General features: G+C 40.1%; 1 protein-coding gene across 11 annotated transcripts in view; it reads right to left on the bottom strand.

Moving 5' to 3' along the window:
• Positions 1-13,565, bottom strand: part of VRK2 (VRK serine/threonine kinase 2) — a 64,931-nt gene extending 51,366 nt beyond the window's left edge. For 2 of the 11 annotated variants that reach the window (XR_010302805.1, XR_010302806.1), the window contains exons 1-2: positions 13,024-13,565; positions 10,253-10,393 (exon numbers count right to left, since the gene is read on the bottom strand). Coding sequence is in view for 9 of the 11 variants with exons in the window: in XM_064146049.1 (XP_064002119.1) it covers positions 10,253-10,393; positions 13,024-13,195 (313 nt within the window). In the remaining 2 variants the exon portion in view is untranslated. Of the gene's footprint in view, positions 1-3,006; positions 3,025-10,252; positions 10,394-10,665; positions 10,824-10,889; positions 10,978-11,932; positions 12,081-13,023 lie in introns of those variants that run through there. The other 9 variants (XM_064146043.1, XM_064146048.1, XM_064146051.1 and 6 more) reach the window with 8 other exon arrangements.
• Between the last annotated feature and the right edge of the window lie 10,174 nt (positions 13,566-23,739).

Below are 23,739 nucleotides of genomic sequence, written 5' to 3'. Positions count from 1 at the left end.
ATCCACATAATAAAAAAAAAAAAATCAAATAAACTTAGATCTAATCAAACCATCCAAGTCACATTTTTGGATGGTTGGGGCATAATAATATTTTTGCAACTAACAGACTCCTTCAGCTGCCATTCTCCTTCAATTTTGTTCAGCATCTGAGTTAGATCTGACAGCATACACACTTCAGACACCCACAGGGTGCTCACTGCCTTCTGCTTGACACTTCCCCATGTGAATTCTTCTGAGCAAATAATGCATTAAGATAAAATTAACATATCCTAAAACAGTAGCTCTGGATGGTGTGAACTGTCTACAGACCCAGACTGCAGCATCAGAAAATGGTTTTAAAATATCATGCAATCAGGAAGGCAATTTTGGTAAACTTAGTTCTTATTATACTATGGTACTGAACAGGGAATTAAGGCACAGGTACTTAAATCTTTATCTTCCTCCACTACATTTTAATAGCTGAAGATGTCAGCTTAAAGGAACATATTCTACATGTTTTCATTGTATTAAACATCATATTACCCAAACAGGATTAGATGTGCTCCCTTACTAACACAGATCAGAAAAGAACCTCTGTATAAGAATAGCAAAAGTTACCTAACAGACAGTTGATAGGTACAGAGACGTATCAAATTTAGATGTATCTGAAAGAGTGTGATCTAACTTCCCTGAAGTTATCTTGACATTTTATAGAGAGGATTCATTCATGGTAATCTGGAACAGACAGTAATAGCTGTCAGCGTAATGAAGAAGAGCTACTAACAGGAGGTAGCCCAACAAAAGGGCCTAACCTCTGTGGTTCTTACACTGTGCTGCTATGGTTGGTTTTCAGAATCACACTGAAAGAACATCCTAGCAAAAGTAACCAGCAGTCACTACAGTGTGAGAAGTGTCAGGGGTGGAGGGCGGGGAAGGGGGAATAACACAAATCTCAACAAGATTGTTGTGGTTTATGTAGTGGAGGGGCAGTAGCCCCAAAACTGAGGCTTCTCTATGCCTCTACATGCCTGGACATGTTTTTCTGCCAGGACACATGGCAGTAAACAGGTGGTGTAACACACACACACCCAGTCCGTGTACCCCTGGGGTCCACCCAGGTGATCCCCTAATTGGGAGGGTCCAGGCAAACATCTACTGCCTATTAAGGTAAGGTTTGGGCTTACTGCCAACCTGATTGGTCACTTTAGATGGCCAAATGAGCCACAAATCTCAGTTCAGAGTCTATAAAGAGGGGTGCAAAGGAGCACCACGTGTTCAGAAAGTTCAGAGTGTTCAGACTGTTCAGAGCGTTCAGAGGAACAAGCTCAGCTCGCTGATCCACATAGCAGCACCCTGCTGCCCTGACCTGCTTGCATGGCCTAGACACAGAGTCAGGCCTTACTCTCTTGCAAACATTACTGAGGCACAGACCTCTTACATTGATCTCAAGGTGCAGCTAAGGTGTCTGCGAAGCCTTTCAGGCAGAACACATGCACGCCTGCACTTCATACATAGATGGGGAGCTGAGAGACCCCTGCCTAAGCCTAGAGCAGCCATACACACTGGCTTGCTATCCTGCATTTATCTACAGAGCTCAAGTCTCCCTGCAGCCCGGCACACTGCTTGCCAGCTGTCCTGTAAGTCTGGAAAGATCCAGGCCCAGCAGACTTTCAAACTGTCTGCTAACCTACAAACACAGCCTGCTAGCTGTGAGACGACACGGACAAATAAATCCTCCTCCTGCACCTGGAAATCCTGCCAGCTGATCATCCCTGGACATGGCATCCAGAAGCAGCAGCACCGAGGCAGAGACCACTTCGCCAGGAGAGAAGGTCAGAGAAATCCTGTTTACCCCAGAGACTGGGAACACTTATCATTCTCCTGCAAGCCGGGACAGATTCCAGCTTCACCAAGACCCAAATACCAGGCACACGCTGTGACACAATCCCGAGAGAGTGATTAATGATTAATACTTAAGAGCAACACATCTAAGCAAGCTTTAATTCCTTTGTAAAATGTTACCTCTGTCTTAAGAGCAGATACAGTTTCAGCCCTTGCTGGGCAAACAGTATAGTTGTTAAGAGGCATTAAGCCTAAGGGAATCTTTCTGTCTATAGTTGTTGATAACTTGATATTTTCATTTAAAAATCAAATCCCTGTAAATATATCCCAACTATTTTCATAACCTTGCACATAAGAACTTGATTACATAGTGGTTAGGGGTGGTGCAAATTTTTAAATATTAATTTAAATAAATAATTTTATAAAAAATTAATACTGCCTCAAATTAATTTCTCACCTCCCCCTAACAGAGGAGGAATAAGAGAAACCCCTCCATGACAGTTTAATGAGCAGATTGCTCTATTGCTCCAAAAGGGACAGAAGAATAATGTTCACGCAAAGGACTGGAAAATTGAAAAGTTTAGATGGAAAAGCAATTCACAAGCTACAGTGTTACAGTTCTACATAGTGGTGAGTGTAGCAAAGCATATAAAATATACAAACCCACATTCAACCTTCACCCAGTCCTGCTACCTGATGTTACAACCATTTCATTAGGCTAGAACCTCCCACAGGCATCCCCCAATTCCACAGGCCTAGGCAGGCTGTGAGCCTCCCCCATATCAAAACCAAAGATAAGAAAGCCTATGCCATCAGGAAGGGAGATGGGGAGGAGAAGAGAAGATACTGATTTTGCAGCCAGATCTACAAGGATGCAGGATTACGGTAAGAAATACAAAGATTGCACTTCCTGGTACACTTCCTGGACTTTGTGGGTCTTAAAGGCACATACAGGCTCAAACTGCCACAAAAACATAGAAACAGATGCTCCACAAAACAAGTAACATTCAAACCTGCAAGAGGAGAACTTATCTTATTGCTTTTACTGCACATACATGAAACAGGGCATAACATTCACAATGAGCAACACTCCAGACTTCTTACACAGATAGTGGTTAGACAATTTGATACATACAGAAATGTAGAAGCTGTATGAATGCATTTTGTTGTGTCACTTTAACTCACCATTCATGTATCAGGCATCAATACTTCAGCTGCAGTTCAAAAATAAGACAGTCTATTTTATGCCCATAAATAAACTTTTTTTTTTTAATTGTCTCATTACTATGTATAGTTACTTAACAGACTGGAAAGGCTCCCAAGGTTTAACAAACAGTCTGATTACATACCTCATAGACCACCACCACATACTCTCCTGCGAGTTTAGCTCATAGTTAATTACTGTATACTTGTAATTAGCCATGTGGTAGCCTCGTTCTGTGTGGTAGCACATGGCTATTTATAATATTACAATCAGCTAAACACTAGACTGCAGGACAGTAAGCAGAGACCCTGCACGAGAGCAATATTGATAGGCAGGAGGTCTCTGACAGCATATAAATACGCACATATAGACTGAGATTATGGATGCAAAGAATATCTTAAAATAGCATAACCAGTGTGGCAGTCCCCAGTTTACAACGTACATTGCTTTCATCAACTAAGATGCACAATCTCCTTAAAATTTAAGGAGAGGCACATTGATGTATACACAATTAAAACCACTGTCTGCATAACTTTTAACTGGGAACAACTGGTGGAAGATGAACCATGCAGTGGGCTGTGGCTGTTTCTATCTTGTGCCAAGTCTCACAAAACATCAGCCAATGGCAAAGGGTACAGCTCTATTTTCCTTTCCTCCCCGCACCCTCATTCCACAATTGCAGTTACCATGTCAGTGAAAAGCATGTGAATTTAAAATGCACTGTGAAATAAAGTTGTGCAGCAAGAATCACACTCTTTGCCATAGTTTTCAACTGCTGTGCCTATACAACACAGCAAATAACTTACCTCAAATTAACCCATGTCCGGAACTCCCTAGTTTCACCCAGGCAGAGCAGCTGTAGCCTTATCATCTACTCTAATCATGAATTTCATCCATTCTGTTGCTGATTGCCACAACCTTAATTAATGTAGCTTTCTAAATGTTAATAAGAAATAGTATCGAAAAAGTGTTTCTGGATGAACTGTGATTTCCTACAACCACCCAGCACAACTGCATGCAGTCTGACAAAGGAGTGTGCCAATTCTATTTGCCAGTTCAAACGTGCTTTTTGTAGTTTTAGCAGTTAATTTGTGGCAGTCACATTGAGAATATAGTGAAATATTTTCAATGGCTCTCACAGAACCAGTTTGTTGACAGAGTTTACACAGTGGAAAAGAAAACAGCATTAATTTGGCAGTTTGGAAAACAACTGCTCCTGTCCACAGCTGGTGTCTTTGCCACTGCTGGATTTTTCAGGATGTATTTCATTGGGAAACATAACTGAAATTATTTTCAGAAGTTCTTGGGTTGCAAATATTTCATTTTTGCTTTGTTTCATTGGGTAACTAATCCAGAAGAGCACTATTCCAGTTTAGTTCTTTGTAAAAAAAAATAATAATCTCAAAAATACCAACGTTAGAGGATACCTATTAAATAAAAATGGAAACAATTCTAAGCCTATTTAAGTCTAAAGGGTTGGACTTGATGATCTATGCGGTCTCTTCCAACCTTGGTGACACTGTGATACTGTGAAGTCCAGCCAAGAGCTGTTAAACTCTTGGCTAACAGACAGGGGGGTAGTGCTGCTCAGAGCATCCAACAAAAAAAAATGATCCACTCTGCAGGAATATAGCTATTAAAACCAAGAAGTACACAAGTAAAAGTTGCATCTGCTATTTAACATACAATTTCAAATATTTCTTACATATGGAGGGCAATAAAACAAATAATGAAAGGTGACTCTAATTCGTTCCTCTCTGCACCACCCCACTCCCTCAACTTTTGCAATATTCAGCATTTCCCAAGAACTAAAATATACAGTGTTTGAAGGCTGTTTGTAGTCCATTTTTAACATAGCCTAAAGAAGACCTACTTCCCTTCATACTGTTACTTTAATGATGCATCATACTTTCCTGGACAGACTTCTGAGCAGTGCTTACAAGCATGTTTTTTCTATAGTCTTCTTTTAGACAGTTTATGAATGTAAACTTCCATTATACAAGCAATATATGCACAGCCCTCTGTACTGTGCTTTGATACCATCTTCCACAACACCTAACTAAACTGGTTCCAGTAGAAAATTGTGCTCAGCTGCTAAACTATTCTGCAGATAGCTGCAAATGCCTGCAAGATAAGAACATTCAGTTCTGGTAGGAAATTTCACTATGTTTCTTACACATACTTCTATGAAATCTTTATCTTGATTCATTATTGCCGAGATTTTTACTTTAAAAGTTAATCACTTTAAGCTGGAACAGGTATGACGCATCCTTTAACCCCAAGCAAAAAAGACATGCATGGTCTGCTCTTACATCACTCTCAGGTGGGAGTCCAGGCCTCTAATACTTAAAACTTGATGCACAAACTGCTTTCTGGCAAGATTCTGTTCCAGACCATCTGCTAGGCTGACATGGTGCCCACTCAGAAGATATTATGCCAGTTTCAGTGGGGTAGAGGTGCCAAAGACAGCTGAAAGGAGAGCCTTCTATGAGGCAACAGGTGCCCTATTATTCACTCAAGTGACTCCTGCTACTATGTAACACTGCTTAGAAATACATCCCCCATTACGGAAAAAAAAAAAAATCAGACCTCTTTTCTTGACTACTATTACACTAGTAAAACTAGTAAAAGATCTCTGCAGGGGCAGGGGGGATTAAAAAAAACAAAAATTGTGTGCTGGCTACACTGTTCGAGATTTTGAGCAGGCACAGTTACCACTAGTTACAATTTTATCAGTACATACACTCCTGAGATTCTCATACTGTAACAACACAAGTACAAATAGAAGTCAGATAGCAACACAAACACATGCTGCAAAGCCACCTATGAAAAACAGACTCAGAACTCTTAGTTTTCACCTATTACATCCAAAATATACATACATAACATTACTCTGTAAATGTGTTTTAACTGCAAAAGTCTAAGAAACATGTACATAAATTTTTTTTTTAATATTTTGCAGAACCAGTAGTTTCTATGAAAAAGAAGGCTGCAGGTAGACAGTGCATTGTACATTGTAACAGTGAAATCTGCTGTAACCTTAACGAAACATTGTGTGACCTTTCTGTATTTAAATTTTCAGTCCAAATTGTGCATTAATAGAGTGCTTGCAGCAAGACTAGAGAATGATTTATATAAAGACTAGTGTTAATTACTGACTAAGATCAGGAAGATAAATGAGAGAATTTAAAGCTCTCAGTAGTACTATCCTCAACTCTTGCTTCATTTTCCAATGCACTACCACTGCTCTTCACAGGGCTACAAACTAGCCGTAACACTAATAGCATGTCATGTTCTCTCCTGATTCCTCTCCTTTCTGCTCCCCCTTACCAAAGGGTAACAGTTCCGAGGGACCCCACAGCAAACCCTCACCAGTAACAAAACAAAAAAACCCAAAGACTTCTAACACACAATATTATTATTAATTCCAGTTTACAATCCAATTGTTCTTGCTGCAACAGCAATGCCTGAAAGACCATCTCTAGATGGCTTCTATTGCTTCTGGCAGCAGGGAAAGTCTTTCTCCTCCGGAGCATTGAAAGGAATTAATATTTGTAAGCCTTCTGCTGCTGGATTTACCCTGGTCAAGATAAAAACACAAGGGGAATCCAAGGGAAGGAACCAGTCAACAAAGAAATAGACGAGATGGCAAAAATAGGAAAGAGAATAATCAGAAAACCAGGGCAAACATTGTAGATAGCAGTAGCATTGATGTATGAAATCAGAAGTTTAGAAGCCCTGAATCTGAAGTGTCTATTTGCAATCCTAGGCACAGGGTCAGTAAATGCCTGTTTTCAGCAGCTTTAATTTAGAGAGAGCCTTCCATTGAATGCATCCCTTGTAAATGTATTTTGCAGAAATACCATAAAATTTCTCAAGAACGTTGTTATAGATTAATGGAGTATGGAGTACCCTTAATGGGAAATTAAGCTATAACAATGCACATCAAAATCTTTATACCACTACTGTAAAAAGACTTATTAAAAGATATAGTCAGCGAAGTTAACCTTTTATAAAAAGGCTGTGCTGTTCGTATCTGGCAGGCAGCTTAAATCTGCCTCCACTGTCCAGTCTTGCCCACCTCTCCACACCTGTGTGTTACCTTCTAAGAGCTTAGCAGCCCTCTCATATTCTGCTGTATATGCACTAAAAACTAGTCTGAACAGCAGAGAATGAAAGGTGCCTCTCAGCACCAAGCATCCACATCTTATTCTCAAAGGCTCATCATCTACTATTGTTGACTCTCAGCTGAAATCTTTTGTCAGATTAAATTCACAAAAAGCTACTGAACAGTATACTTTACATAATCACAGAATTAATCAGGTTGGAAAAGACATTCAAGATCATCAAGTCCAACCTTAGTACGTATCAGACATAAAGAGGTGGACTCAGCAAGAAAGCTTCCGTTAGTGTCAATACTTGAGGATAATCCTTGACCATTTCCTCTTTTAATGGTGAGATCAGGTACAAGAATTACTAAGCTTTCACTTCATTGCTACACATAATATTCAACACCCTTTTTGAGAGATTAAATGAACACTGATACCATCATAACAGGGGCAGATATATTTCTTCAGCCATGCTGTCACTTATTAAAACAGAGAGAATAGCAGTACCAAGGGTCCCAGACTATATTCTCATTCTCAACTAATCCACTGACTGATTTGCAACTCAGTTCAGTGAAAACCAAACTGCAATATATATCACAACATATGAAATCACCTCAGTGTTCTGCGTCTTCAGGAAGAAAGATAATGAAATCTGCACAAAATTCATTGAATCCCACATGCTGTACTAACAGCAAGGTCCAGTGTGCTTTTACTGCACCAGCAAACCATAGAGCTTTGTTCTGAGTGGTCAAGAGTGTATTTTTTTGCCTACACCTGGAAAAATAACATCCACCAAAAATCTTGCTTTCTGTACTGCATCTCCAGTTTCATCAGTCCCTCTTCTCCAATGGGAGCCTTCTGAAAGTCTGTTTTCCTTTCTTTTATCCTTTTATAGAAATATCAAAAAATACTTTAAACTTCACTTCTTAGCTTTTGCTAAGGACTGTTTTCTTTTCATAACATCTCATACATGCTCTATGCACAGTATCCCTTAAACATAACCAACTGAAGAAAGTAATAATATACTATAACATAAAAAGGAAAAGAAATATTCTGTAAGTGTGCTAGCCTTGGACTTCTCTGTAACTAGTTAGCTGAAACCTCTCCATCATGCCTACTGGTTCAATCTGCAGAGCACTTACATATGTGTGAACTACATGAATTCCAGAGGATATCAAAGAAACTCCACTACAGGAACCTATCAGATGCCCTCCAACTACTAACAGTAACAAAGTGATTCAAAACAGTTCCTTCAGACAGCCTCTAACTGTGAACTTGGTGAGGAAACTCGGTGCAGCAAACCACATCAAATGTAATCCAGAGTTAAAAAAAAAACAGCACCACAACAAACACCAAAACCCCTCAACTCATATAAAGGGTAGACATAGGGCTATACACACCAAATGATGCCATTTACTTAATTCACTTCTGCTACACCAAACTACTTGCAAACATATACACCACCTGTTTTCTTCAGGTTTTTCAGTGTCTGCTTTTTCATGAAGTAAACAGAGAGGCGGTGGCATGAAATGAAACATGAGTCTTCAGTAGCCATTGTGATTAACCGTAATGGAGGGAGAGGAAGAACACTTCAGTACAATATAAAACGGTGCTGAACAGCCAAAAAGTAGACAAGCACCACGAGACAGCCAGACAGATGTGGAAAAAAAAATCACAGTAAATAATAGGTCACCAAGGTAGAAGTGCTACATTTATGCTTGCAAGTACAAAACCAGCAGACACTAAGTTCTGTGGAAAACACGCACTTTTTCTCTCTACAGCAGGTGTTTGACACTGTTAGACAACTCCTTCAGCTCCATGAAATCTTATGCAGTCTAGTACAGCTCTGCATACTTGAAAGGAGCTGCTAAAGCCAGAAGAATGGAGAAAGCACATGACACATAAGGCCTGTTCTAATGAAAACTTATGTCATTATAAATATCTGGAGATCAACTTAAATAGAAAGCTTATACTACATAACCATGGATTAACAGATTCTTTCCTGATATATCACTCAACATGAAGAAAACATCAACAAGACATCCACTGAGAAAAAAAGCACCAACGACAACAAAAAGGTAACAACACATATGGGAAACAAAATTTTATTTTCCATGACAGAACTACACAAAACCAAAAGGCTTAAAAAACAAATACCAGTATAACTCATTTATTCATAAAAAGGGAGTCAATTTACATTGAGTGACTTGCTTATCAAGTTTTAAGCATTAAGACTGCAAGTAGAGATGTACCACACCTCTAACTTAAAAAGATCATCGTGCCAGAAGGAACATACTAGAGTGCTTCTAGATAATTCTTTACTGCTGTCTTGGTACAAGCTCATTTTAGTCCCTAACAGCCACTGTGGACTAGCATGCCTGTATGCTATACAGGCTATACATACATGCCTGTGTGCTGTACATACAAAAAGAAACCTAACCAAACTGATAATACCATCTTGAAAACCTGACTTGCTTTTCCATTCAGACCAACAATAGTAACACGTTATATTCTCTCCACTGACCCAGAACGTTTTACAAACTGCCTTTCAAAACCATTCTTTACAAAACACTAGAGTGAAATGCAACAGCTTCTCCTGAAGAAAATCCTCTAGGCTTGAGGAAAAGAAGGACAACGTGCCCACCTCTCAGTGGCAACAGACGGCTATTATTACCATAACATTTTTTGGATGAAAACCGATTTAGTCTTAGACAGAACATCTCCAGTAACCAGTAACCCAAAGAATACTCCAAAGCATAAAACTCACATATGTCCAAAGCAGCCGGTAATGAAAGCGTTGCCATTACTTTAAAGTACATCACATGCCAGTGCTCTTCGGCAGCCTCTGACCTTGCCTACTCCACCCAAGTTCCATAAAAGCGCTCTAGGAGCCTGCAAACTAGACCAGCCAGCCAACGGAGATCATGCTGCACTATCAGCAACGCTGAACAGGGACACCCAGCAGCCTGCTCTGAAGGTCAGAAACCATCATACTTCAACGCGAATAAACACCAGCATGTAAACAACAGTACCTTCTTAAACCCATTCAGTCTTATTTACATCAGAAAACTACAAACAGTTTTACAAGTCACCCTCTGAATCACCACCAGTATTTCACCTAAATAGATCAAGCCAAAACCTCCCTGGCCGATCTGACTTCCCAGTCTCCAGCTTTTTCCTTCGGTGTCTTTCAGGATCATGTCTCTTGGAAGAGGAACTGGTAGCTTGCTTCTGACGCGACCCTTAGGCGGCATCGCACCTTTAAGAGGGAAAAAAAGTAGAGAAAAAGTTGATCTTGGTCAGAAAATCCTTTCTCGTTCCTTTACCCAACAAGCAACCAAGCAGGACCTCAGCTCTTCAAGGCCTCCACCGACGATCGCATTCAGAGCGGCACTCAGGCTCCGGGAGGCTCTACCCCGCCCTGGGGCCTTTCAGTTTAGCAGCAGGCCAGGGCCCTTCGCTCGCTGCGGATTCCCCTCCAACAACCGAGGAGACGTGGGTAAGAAGCAGCCCGCGCCCAGCAGCACCCACCTGCCCAGGGCCCCCGCGGCCTCCCTTCGCCACTAGCTACGAACTTCTCAGCCGGAACTCCCCGCAGGCCGGGCCCAGGCAGCTAGCGCCGGCCCAGCGCAAGAGGAGGAGACAAGCCGTCGTCTTTCCTCGGCAATCCCCGGGGCGGGGAAGGGCCAACCCAACCCCCGCCAGGACTCGAACTCAGCCCGCCGGCGCCCCGCCCTGCGCCTTCCTCAGCGGACCTGTTCCCCTCAGCGAGGCGGATGTACCGCGCGGCTCGTCCTCAGCCCTGCGGGCGCGAACTCTGCTCCCCTGACAATCAACAGTTGACTTAACAGTTGTAGAAGTTGTGTGAAGTAAAAGAAAAAAAAAAGCAGATTAAGTATGAATGAATACAAGGATACAGGATAAAGAAAAAGAAGAAAAAAAGATAGGTGCTTCTAACCAGTTTAGGTAGTGTATTTTAAAGGCGTTAAATTCCCTTCTGTTCCCGCAAAATCTATGAGAACACCTTAATGTCAGGAAGTTAGTGGAATAAGTCGGTTTAATGAAAAGTTGAGATTCAATACAAAACTTCATCATTCATAAGTGTAAGTTATTTTGAGCTTATCTAGTGCTTTTTCTTCATGAGCAAGGATAAGAGTGCCCCAAAAATAAACCCACGCTCATGCAGTTCTGAGAAGTGAAGTCATCAGAAAACACTACTATAAAAGTAGTCATTATGAGCTAATAACTCATACAACAGGTAGCTGAGATTTAAAGTCTTCTCTTTACAGATTAAAACTTCCTTGTTCTACTAGCAGAGAAATTGCAAGTTTACAGCTTCAGTTTCATCCAAATAAGAGTATTTGAAAGCTCAGTCATCTTTGGTATCATGAAGCTCCTTCACAACTTGTGCAGATTTAAGATACACACACTCCTTGTCTTGGAAAATAAGAGGCTTATTTAGGCTTTTGGTGTTGGGTAGATTTTTTTTTTTCAGAGAAAAAAATAGACATGAGAGTAAAGATTTTAAAGCTTTTGTCATTCATCACAAGCATTTAAAAATGCTCACAGGAATATGATCTGCTAATAAAAAAAAAATCAAGGAAAAAAAACCTCAAACACAAAAATAAACACCCCCCCCCCCCAAACAAACAAATCTTAAGCTGAAACTCGAATCCTTATTAACAAACAACCACAACTACTAGTCTTACAAAAATACACAGAAATATCACACATTTTTTAACCTAGCTTTGTTCTAGACTATGCAAAAAAAAAAATCAACCAAGATCAAAAACTTTACTTCAGAGAAGCTCTAATCAAATTAGAACTTGATAGCAGGCCCTTTTTCTCTGTAAACAGGACATCCCTCTGTGGTAGGACTAAGGGAACTTGTTTTCCCCTTTGGGCTCAACTGGAGACAGCGCTGTTTTGGCCTCTGCTTATCAGCAGCCAATTAGCAACCTTTCCAGTAAACACGAGCTTCATTTATTCGGGTTAAAGCCTTTACTGCCTCTTCACAGTTGCTTCAGATTCACAGTCTGGGGCTGTGATCTAAGCAGGATGAATAGCCAAAATAATTGTAGGTACAAGTGTGTGTGTTTTGTTTGTTGTTTGGTTGCACTTTTTTGGTTTTTTTCCAGGAAAGCCTAATTATGATGGAAGCAATTTCTCGTCAATGTAATATAACCACCATTAGTTCCAAATTCAAGAATTCTTACAGGAGAAAAGTAAAATAAGAGTACTTTAATGACTGAAGTACACTAATAAGAATATACAAATCCTGCCAGCATGGCAGTTGAAAATGCTACCAAATTACTATTACCTTACTACCTAATGGCTCACTGGTGCAAATAGCTGAAGACCACAAACTACTCTAATGACAAATCATGCAGCTCAGGTGGACATTTTCTCCTTATATATTGTATGTGGTGGAAGAAGTTTATGTGGATGCTTGGTGTGGTGTGACTCTTCTGTCCTCAGGGGTTTGTTCATTTATTTTGCTTGCTATGCACTTACTGATGCAGAATGCATGAGGAAGTCTTAAGCTTTTTGGTAGAATTGTTGCAAGTTGTATTCAGTTGTATTACTGAAACAGAAGATTGCTGTGCTATATGGTTTTTTATGTTGTTCTGTGACTACTCTGGGTCCAAGTGTTAAGGAGGCGATTCGATTTTAACCTGGGTTTGGGGTGAAATGCAATGAGGCCGATGTAAAAATCATTAAATAATGTATTAATATACACAAAGAAAAGTTCCCCAAACTTACATACAACTAACCCACACAAGTTCTGTGATGCGGTTGTTAGAACTATTTCTGCAGAATGTCTATATACAATCAAATTATACGATTTGGAAGAGGTTTTTGGCAATGTTTCTAATTAGAGAATCTTACCGCATGAAGTGCCGCTGGTAAGGTTAATCAAATTCTTTAAGCAGCTTGAATTAAGAGAGTTCAGACACTCGCTGGTCGGAAGCCCTAATATCTGCGTTCCAAGAGCATAGGCAGGAATAGCTGTCTGGTGAAAGCCGCGTGGGTGAGGCTTCACCTGTGTGGCTGCTGCCATGTGGCTTGTTGCCACTTCAGTCCAAATTGGGGCACGCCGCCCGAGGATGGTCCACGGGCACGAGAGGAGTCTGCCACGGCTCTCAGGAGGTCGTCAGATAGTCTGCCGGCTGGGCAACAGGCTGGAGATAATCCGACGGGGTGCTGTGTAGCAGCGGGGTCGGCAGCTCCCAGGCCGGCCAGGAACCCGCGGCGGTCGTCCGCTGGGTCGTTACCTGTATTCAGGCCTGATTACGATGCAAAGTGTCGCAGCTCACAGAAGCACGTAAAGCGATAGCAGCGGCAAACAAAGGTAGCAGCAGCAGGCAGCGAGCAGGCAGGGGGAGGTGAGCCTCTTGTTTACCTGTATTCTCCTGTTTATCAGATGTGGGCCGAGATTAATGGTCCTTTGGCCACGATATTATCCAATCGGCTTTGGCAGTCGGCCAACACATACCAAATTAGGAAGGGTCTGCAGGCCTGGCTCCCCCAAATATGGGAAGAGCATGGGCCTTGCACCCGGTGGGCCATAAGCTAGGCCTGTGGGCTTATACAACGCCCTTACACAACCTGGGCCCTGGGCAGGCCAGACTTTATGGTGCCAGGTCTTTTGTGTCCCCTTTGTGTCCGTTTCCCGCCTTACCTCTGGTATGGCAGATAGGTAAACATGTCCAGGCAAGGCAGAACATGTATAAGCCTATGTTGGGCCTATGTGCCCTCCATGACGCCAAGGTGACAATATGAATGTAAATTGCTGTGCAATGACTTGCAGATACATACCCATGTAACTTTTGAACAGATGGTTCTTCTATCTAGCTGTACATTTGAGGGGACTAATGTTATAGATATCTGGGCTTTTGGATTTCTAGCTACCCAAGACGTACTTACAAGTTAGAAGTAAGCCCAGAAGGTGCATGATTTAGTTGACACAATTAACAAGGCAGGAATCACAAAATATGTAGTTAATTTTATTTCTGGAAAGCCCCACCCACAACTATGTACTAATTAGTTAAATTCAGGTTCTAATTTGGTTGGGAAAAGCTTCACAAGAATGCTTATGGGCAGTTCATTCACTTAGGAGAATCAGAACATTTGGGAAAGTTTAGCCACAAAATGGCTTTGCCCCACTTACGAATAGGTAGCCTGGAGCCCTAGGGAACGTCTGTGCTACTCACTGCGGTGGGGTAGCAATGTCAAGATGGTCCCTGGCTCCTTTGTGGCAGTGTTGAACTGCTCAACCCTTGAAAGGCTTTTAGATCTTCCCAGGGTGCTGGGAAAGAGGCAGATGATCTCTGGCCTGATCCTCGTTCCTCTTGGCACCGAAGTTTGCAGAGATGCAGGCAGGATCTCTTGCAGATGTGCAGAGACCACGATGTTGGTGGCACTTCCTGCCACATTGTGAAGCACTTCTCCTGGGAAACTTGAGGCACTTAAATTTCCCAGTAGTTCAAGCCCAAAATATCGGGGCTAAGCTGGTCTGAAGCATGAGGCAGAGCAGGACACACTGTCCAAAAGCAATGAGGCAGAGGCGGCTCAACTGCTTGCAACTTAGCTCAATTTTTATTCTTTGCCTGAGTGCAATGGCTCCTTTGGCCACAGAGATTCACCAATCAAAATGGCATTTGCGAAACTGACCGCATTAGGTGAAACCAGGGCTTGCTCACCGTTATTTGGGCAAGAAACCAACAAGTACCTAAACACCAGTGAGTACCCGTTTATCACTTTCGGAGGGGAGATAATGGCCCAAGCCTTTGTTTTCCTCCTCTCCTTGCTTCCCCCATCAGCAGAAGGGTGAGGCAAGCCAGGACATCTAATAGGCCTTTTAGGACAGGGATTTTTCAGTGTAACGTGTCTCAGAAACAGCACTCTATTCCTAATCATCCTAATTTCCAGAAGCTGACAACAACTGTGCTATGTTCTCCTGGGTTGCATTTTAAACTGTGGAGAGATTCTCAAGTAGTGAGAGAGTTTTAAGTACTTAATAACACAGCAAACTATTTTTATCTCTGTCCTGAGGCTATGTTTGTTTCTGTCTTTGTTTTGAAACACTACACCTTTAGGTCAATTTCTTTGTTTCTGTATTTGGTTTAAACCACTACACCTTTGGTCAATATCCCCTTTATTTCAGTGTTTCCTTTCTCCTTGCTCAAACCTAGGCTTGTGTGTAAAAGATTTTAGTCCATTATATTAAGTCCTGCAGTTATCACATACATAAACCCCCCTAAATTCACTAAAGTACTTGTAGTTTCTCACTGTTGCATTGTGACACTTTTGTGGTATTTAGCACTGACATTTCAGCTCTTCCAGATTTAATTCCCCTCTCTCTGCTCCAGATCTCCGTTGCTTAAAATACCATGGCTAAATTTGCACTAGAGATGTAACATCTCTGTATTAAGACTATTGACAGCGAGACATCAAGTTTCAGCCAGCTTTCCAGCTGAGAAGCATATTCATGTTGGTAAGTCTGTGCAGAATCCCATGCTCTTGTCATGCTTATTCAGTTGTCACTGTGCTCGCTGCCAGTTCCTTAGAACTTTTAAAGTAATTACTTTTCGCAGTATCAAGGGATCTCCAACATCCAGGGGGCATGTTGCTCAACTCAGTCATTGTCTAGGTGCATTGACACCCATTTTAAAGACTCTTGACTCTATTTTGTGTGACCAGCCCCATGATTGAGATCGCATAATTACAATAATTAGGAAACTCACCTCAGGATATTATCGGAGTAACCCACCCAAACCTAAGTCCATATGGTTTGAAGTAGCTAATGAGTCAGTTAATGTGCTATGTCCAGGAGTAATGGACACTCAATATGGATGGCATGAAAACATAATTTACCAGCTTCCTGACTGATTAAGGTTTGCCACATAAACAGTTCTTGTATTCTGCATCTCAGAATAAATTCAAAGTATTAAGGCATTTTAAAATGCTAAACAGAGCAGAAGAAAACAGGTGAGATTTATTTAAAAGCAGGCAAGAAATTAGTGCTTTAAAGAAAAGTCTTTTTACGAAAATACAAGAATACAAAAGATATCTCAGAACTTTCATCTTGAATGTGATACTGCAAAACAATTATTTGAAAAGTTCTATTTAAGTATGGGACATGACAAGGCAATAAGTGACGTTTGCTTTAGTGTCAAGTATCCTGAATGACTGACTTCCACACTTCAGAGAGGCTGCTTGAGCTTCTGTAACTTGTCTATCCGGTCTCCTTTTAACACTTACCTTACTTACAGATAACATGAAAATGTGTAACTGATTCTGCATCCTAAGCTAAGCAGAAAAAGGGGGTTAATACAATGAGGTCAAACCCTCTGGTATCAGAAGCACCGAAAGCTATGAAATAGGGAAGAAGTGATGTCTGGTTTTTGAATAACTATAGAATCTGTCTGTCTAGTTAGGGCCAGGATTCCTCTCACCAGGTCTGTTCCTCCTCTGTCATCAGTGTAATTGCTGTTAGGATGTGATGTTACTTCTAGTAACTGTGACTCCCACTCACTGTAACTGAAAAGACACTCAGACCCTGGCTGTGTTCCTTATCTCTTTCTGTCAGAGGTTTTATTGCTCATACCTTTGGAAAGCAATTATTTATGAGTACTGAAGAAAAAGTGTTTTCTTATCCATATTTATTTACTTTCAGAAATGTGCAAAGAGATAATCTAAGTTTATTGTTGTTGTGCAAATGGACCATATGGGTGAGGGAAGCAGAATGTCTACTAGTTAGGGCAGAGAAGAACACAGAGAATGATTTTTCTTACAGGAGTAATTCCAGGAATCCTAATCCTGGTTCTACTACTGACTAACCTTCTACAAATAATTTCATATCTATTTAACTTTGTCCATCTGAAGCAGTCCGTGTGGCTTACTTTAGGGCATGGAGATTCTCAGGTGAGACTTACTGCTTATGTATTATTGCCATGTCTGTTACCTGGTGGTGAACATTAGCTGTATTTTATCATGGGATGTGTGATGCATTAGAACTGGTTTCCTATATAGGCAGCTCAAATGTATGCTCTTTCATTGTTTCAAGCTGCATTTAATTCAGGCTTCCCCCTGCAAAAGCATATGTGAAATACACAAAATTTGAATGAAGTTCAGATTATTTCAGCCTTCCAATGAAAATAAGAAATTTGTCTCCACTGATGTTCTTGTACACTTTATCCTAGGCATAAAAGTAAAGATACTCTGGTCTAAAAAAGCAGGAGGAAGATTTCTAAGATTCTGTGCTGGTTATTAGTTAGACCCTGAGTCTTCTCAAAGGCTGTCTGGGAAATGGAGAAATTACAAGAATACTATCAGTAGCACACCACTGTTCTTGGTCTGCAGGAAAGACTGGCTTGCTTTTTCCTGTACAGCAATGCATGTGAAAAGGTGCACATAATCATTTAAGTCTTTTCACTTCTAAGATTATACATAAAGTTGTTTGAGAAGGGAACTCATCTGCCACAACATTCATCATTCAGATATCAATGGTACTTTTAATATATAAACTTAATTATTATGATAGGAAATATTAAATATGACTAATTTTGTCATAAGATTGATTTTTTTTTTCCTCTGACTTCAGAGCAAATATTGATTTCATGATCTTTAAATGTAGTGCAAAGGTTGTTGTATTAATAGCATACTAATAGAAAGTAGCCCTGACCATACAATATTAATATATAATATATTTGCATTGTTACTTCTCAGATACCACCCAGAAAGAAAGATGCAGGGTGCTGATGTCTCTTTCCCCAGAGACTTCGGGGAGCCTTTAGTTTTAATGAATCATTGTGCTTTGGGTTTGGTTTTTTTGGCTTTGGGATATGTTTGCTTGGTTTTGGTCAATTTGGTTATTTGTTGTTGGGTTTTATGCGCCTTTTTTCTTTAATTAAAAACAGTGGTGAAATGGCAAATAGATTGTGTAAAGCATCTAATGGGGTAGTGTATCATGCTGGTAATTTTCTTCACAGGTGATTCTTCAAAACAGTTCACTTATTCAAGTGGAGCATTGCCCTGTTTGTGTTACTTTCCCTTCTTTTTTTGGTGTTTATAGTCTCTCTTGAAAATCCAGGCTTAGTACTGCTGTTCTAATGGTTGGCTGAACCAAGACACATCTTTTGTTTTAAAATGTTCCTTGTTGAGTAATTGTTTATAACTTTTCATCGAAGTCTGTTTTGTAGAGAGAAGGGATAAGAGATCATGCACTGAAATAACTTTTAAATAATACTGTATGGTTTCTAGAGGCCACAGTGCCCACTTAGAGAGGGAATGCTGATGTGCCTTTTATAAATGCTGTTTTATGAGCAGTCTTTTTTTAATATGGTTCGGTGACATAAGTCAAGAGGGAAGATGGCAACTTCCATTCCATAGTTTACAGACCCCGAGGAAAATAAATGTGTCTAGTATGACATATTGCCGTACATAAAATACTTACAATTAACAATGGAAAGTGATTTGAGCAACTAAAAATCTGGTAGTGTGACCCCAACAATTTGCAGCTTTAGAAGTGATTTGAAAAAGAAAGAATAATAACAGCCCATGAAGACAAATGGGAAATGGAATGAAATGCAGTATTGCTTTGCATCCTACTGAGCTAACTTTGCTATAAGAACTATTTGCTAGACAAGAGAAGTGTGATAAAACCAGTTCATTTGGACTTCAAGGCACTTAATGCAGAATCACACTGGAAATTATTAATAAAGGCTGGAGAATGTGTGAGTAAGTTTTAAAATATGGAACGAATGTAGAAACAGATAAGGAGTAATAGACTGGGAAGGGAAATAGCAAATGACAAAGAGGTTACTATTTTCCTAAGGATCTACCCACAAGACCTGTTTCATTAGGTAGCACTAATTTCACAAGCAACAAAGGCAAAATAGAAATGTCCTTGTACAATTTGCCGATGAATATGATGTTGTGAGGCCCTGGAGTATTGTTGTAAGAGAAACAGAACAGAATGTCTTAATATGAAACTTGAGGCTATACTTCTTGGGACTACTACTTTGAAGGAAAAAGGGACGATTCACAGAACAACCCTGGGCTTCTAACATCACGTGAGAAGTCTGAAGAGAAGTAAGGCCTGGTTCTAGGTTGTATGGAAAGAAAGACTTTTGAAATTCAGAATATGTGTTTAGTGGTCTGTCATTGAAAATTCATCTTTCCTATCCTGTGTATTCCTTAAGTGCCATGAATATTATCTCTGCCAATGGATGCAGAGGGCAATGACCATGTTCATTTCAGCTGAGGTAAGAAGAGCTAGGTTATTACTGAATTGAGTTGAAAGGGGACTCCTGTTGGAAAGTGGTTCATTGAGAAGTAGATTTGAAAAGAAGTTGAGGAAAAATTTCTTTCTCGAGGCAGAGTAAGTAACATTGTGTGGTTTTACAGATATTAGGTGCATTGAAGGGTAGAAACTCAGAAATGTGTTTCTATAAACAGTAAGTGGTAGGGAATTAATTTGATAAATTAATTAGGAGCTGGGCAAAGGATAGAAAGGGGTTATTTGTTTCATACCCTGAGAAATAACATCAGAAATACCTTGAAAGGTAGTGCTGAGGACATCGAATGTGAACTTCTTTAGGATATGCAGGGCTTAATTTTGGAATCAAACTAATCTTTCTCTACTTGGCTATGAGAAGTATACTTGAGTAAAGTTTTATCACTTGTGCAGGAGAAAAGGCAAGAGCTGCTGGCTTTTGAGAAAATTTTGATTTTCCCATAGGATTTTCCAGGAAGAGAGATTTCAGCCCATATAAGCACCATTATTAGTTTTGTACTTCCAAAGTATAGCAATATAATAATGGTTATTCACTGCTCGAGCACAGTAAGTTTCATTTCAGCAACATCCTGGGCTCACTTTGTCATGGAAGTTTATGGAGGAAATTAGATCTGTTAACTTGTTGACTTAATATTTTGATAAAAATGTGACTTCCTGCATTTTCCTGCAATTTTCAACATTTGTAACCATATTTTTATATTGGGAGTATCAACAAAACAATTCACATGTATTCCTGCTTGCATAGCATACCACATGTGGTACTGTTGATTTGCTTGTTTGTCTGTCTGCTCATATTTGCTTCAGTGTGTGTGTGTGATATTTTCTTGGAGCACATACGATTCAAAGAAGGTGATTGCCTGCTGTGGTATTTATCCTATATAAATTCTATATTAAATGGGAAATTTTAGACCCATCAGAGACAAAAGACTAAGCCTGTCCATCACATTCCTATTTGCATTATTACTTTCTAATGGTTTCTTTACTGCAGCAGGTGTCAAATAGTATCTGTTGTTTTGCAATCGGGGATGAATAGAAGATGTATTGCTACTGCAAATGAATCTAATATGAATCTAATGAACAGTAATGAGCAACTGTTTTGTCATTATTGAGGCAACCACTGTGATGCTAATAAACTCTCATTTCTGCTCTTTAGGAAAAAAGCACTGACCAGGATTTATAACATGGCCTTAATGTCCCAAAAGCCTGAGGCAAAACAGAAAAGTGAAACCCCTAAACTGAGCATAATCTAGTAATTTTCTGTGTGGCAGGCTTCTTATTTTCTCTTATTAAACTAAACCTGGTTTAAGTCTTTCAAGCTTTCATACATTTGAAAGGAAAAAGATGAAGAATGCCTATTAATGGAATATAGTTAAAAAGTTGGGCATTCTGCCTTAATTTCCTTGAATGTAAGTACACTAATTCCAGACTTATCACAAAAGCACTGTCAAATGTAGTAGGGACAACTATGTGCAACTGTTTTAAAAGCAACCAGTTTAAAAGTCACAGGCCATTAAATCAGCATAAAGCTATAATATATATATGGGGGGAGCTATCACAACACTTTTGGTTTAAACTTTTTTTTTAATTGATTTTGGTAGGTCACAAGACTGCTGAATAAGCAAAAATACCTTTGACGCAATAGCATCAGCAGATTAACTACATAGCTGATATGACTCCTGTGTGGCTTTGCCTTTTCCAAGTATAAATAATACATAGAATGATATGTAAAGCTGTGTAAAAGGGACAGCTGGGTACATGGTACTTACAAACAGAGCACAGGAAAACCGGTCAGCACTGCTTTCCTAAAAGCTAAGTACTATACTTCCATCAAAAAATAATGCTTCTGTGTATATAGTCTTCATGAACTCATCTCTCTGCTCAATAAAGCTAGATGCACTGCAGAGATTCATTTCAGTATTTCATTTGGAGGCCTGAACTATTCTGTGTATGGTACAGCTGTTTGTTTTACTACAGTACACCCCATACTTGCTTTAACTGCCGAATGGAGACAATATTGCCAATATTTAAGGTATCATATAGACATAATAGTAAAACTGAATTTGTGAGCAATACAGGGGATGGGCACCAGGACAAATTACAGTAGTCATCGCTCAAAGTTGCAAATAGGGCATCAAAGGTTGTGTGAAAGCCATGAGCTGTTCCTTCCTGTGGTGGTTTGGGTTTTCCCCACCCCCCCCACTTTAGAAGGTACCCAGACTAGACTCAGCCGGTTCTGGGAATATAAATGAAGCTGTTTATTTACAGCTAGCACAATATACAAGCAGATATTTGCAGTATATACAGTTATAGACAGAAATATACAAGGTGAAAAACAATACAGAAACACAACTCCCCTCCCAGAAACCTGAGTCCCCAGGAGGGGCTCTCAACCACCCCTGCACCTTCCCCCTGCCCCTCTCAACCTTACCCCAGTCCTAAGGAAGAAAAGAGGTTCAGCCAAGAGGTTAAGAAGCAAAGGTGAGTGGCAGGAGAAGTTAGGGAGATGCAGCTCAGTCAAAGCTGAGCCCGAAAGTGAAGACAACATGGCGAGAGTGTTATCTAGTGTTTACCCTTCTTGTTCCCATGCCTCTCAGCGAGACTGTGAGGGAAGGAGACATCACTGTTGTTTTCCTTTTCACAGCCAATTATCTACTTTTTCTCACCAAAACATTCTAGCCTGCTTCAAACTAGCACACTTCCATACAGGAAGATTAAAAGGACTTTTGGCCTGTTGAGCAGTAGCTTACAATAGTTCTCATTTGCTGACATTTCAGTTTCCTCTTGAAGCCTAAGAAGGGAGGGGAGCAGGAAATCAGGACACTACTGGTTGCTCTGCCAGTGCTGTCATTAAGTGAGCAGGTCATTACATTCAGCTTCTCTTCACATCATCAGTAATACATGGATCATATTTACTCACCCTTTAGATATATTGCAGGGTTGGTTTTTAGTAATGCTTGATGGGCAGAGCTGAAAAGGGCAACTCAGATTAACAGTGTCAGTATCCTAGAACTCACCAAGAAATACTTTTCTAGGTGTATTTGCATTCATTCCAAAATTTGCCTTGCTTCATTCACTCAAAAAGAAGTCAGTTATACTCCACAACTGTTCAACAAACCTAGACATGACAAGGGAAAACAATCAGGTGGTTCATATATCCATAGTTTAGAAGAAAAAGTGAAACAAGGACAGATTCAGATCTCTAGCATTGCTATTCAACCAGCACAGACAGGAGAGTCTGCAGGTTGCATAAGATAATAAAAGGACTTTGATTATAGAAAGCTTTGATGTGAAATACCCGATTTCTTTGTGCATTATGGTATAATGCACTGTGTTTTCTTTATTGGAGATTTGATACCTTTGGTAATATGTAGATTCTTGTGATGTACCACATCTAATGAAGGCTTTTAGGTTGTTCATGGAATTGTGCCATATATGCAAGTTAAAGTTTGAAGGTCTATGAAAATGTTGCATAAAATTTCAAGACTGTTATTTCATTTTGGTAACTATATTTTTTTTAAATAATTGAATTTAGGCCAAGTGGGAATAGTTTGTTGTTGAATGTCTGCCAATTTTATTGCTCTTTTCTTTTTTTTTTTTTTCTGATCACATTAATCTACAGTATAGCAGTTCTACATAATGGTGGCATCCATAGACCTTTGTTAGGACTGAATCTTTTTGTCCTGTGTTATCACAGCCTGTTTTCAGAAGCTCCCTGGAATGGAGTGGGTAATTAGTTAATGCAAGATGATATTTTTCCTAAATATGCAGCCCATGTTGTGAAGTGACCTGTAGGTTAGGTGGCTTGGGTAGGAAGGAGATTGCTATGGGAATTTAGGGCAGACAGCTCTGGCAAGCAGTTGTCTAGACCATCTTTGAATTCTTTGATTACACAAGGAACTTCTCAGCAGCACCGCCAATGGTATTGTCCCAGTCTGGTGGAATTACAGGTATGGGAGCTTCAGATTCTCAGTCACAGAATTAAGGCACAAACAGTGGCAAACACATAGGCTAGCTTTATTGCATTCACACTACTTAGGGATGGGGAGAGAGAAGAGAGTAAGAGAAGCAGGGGAGAAAAGAAAAAGAAAAGAAAGAAATACTCCCCCGGGGAGAGAGAAGAGAGTAAGAGAAGCAGGGGAGAAAAGAAAAAGAAAAGAAAGAAATACTCCCCCAAGCAGAGAGAAGAGAGGCCACCTTGGAGTGATTTGACATCCCTAAAGTCCATTAGTGGGTGGGGAATGTTGTACTAGTTTGAGGCTACCTGGAATATTTTGGTGAGAAGAATTAGATTATAGGCTGTGAAA

The sequence above is a fragment of the Pogoniulus pusillus genome, chromosome 7 (assembly GCF_015220805.1).
Source record: "Pogoniulus pusillus isolate bPogPus1 chromosome 7, bPogPus1.pri, whole genome shotgun sequence".
Classification (NCBI taxonomy): domain Eukaryota; kingdom Metazoa; phylum Chordata; class Aves; order Piciformes; family Lybiidae; genus Pogoniulus; species Pogoniulus pusillus.
Note: the sequence above shows the minus strand (reverse complement) of the source record. Positions and strands in the feature narration are given on the sequence as shown.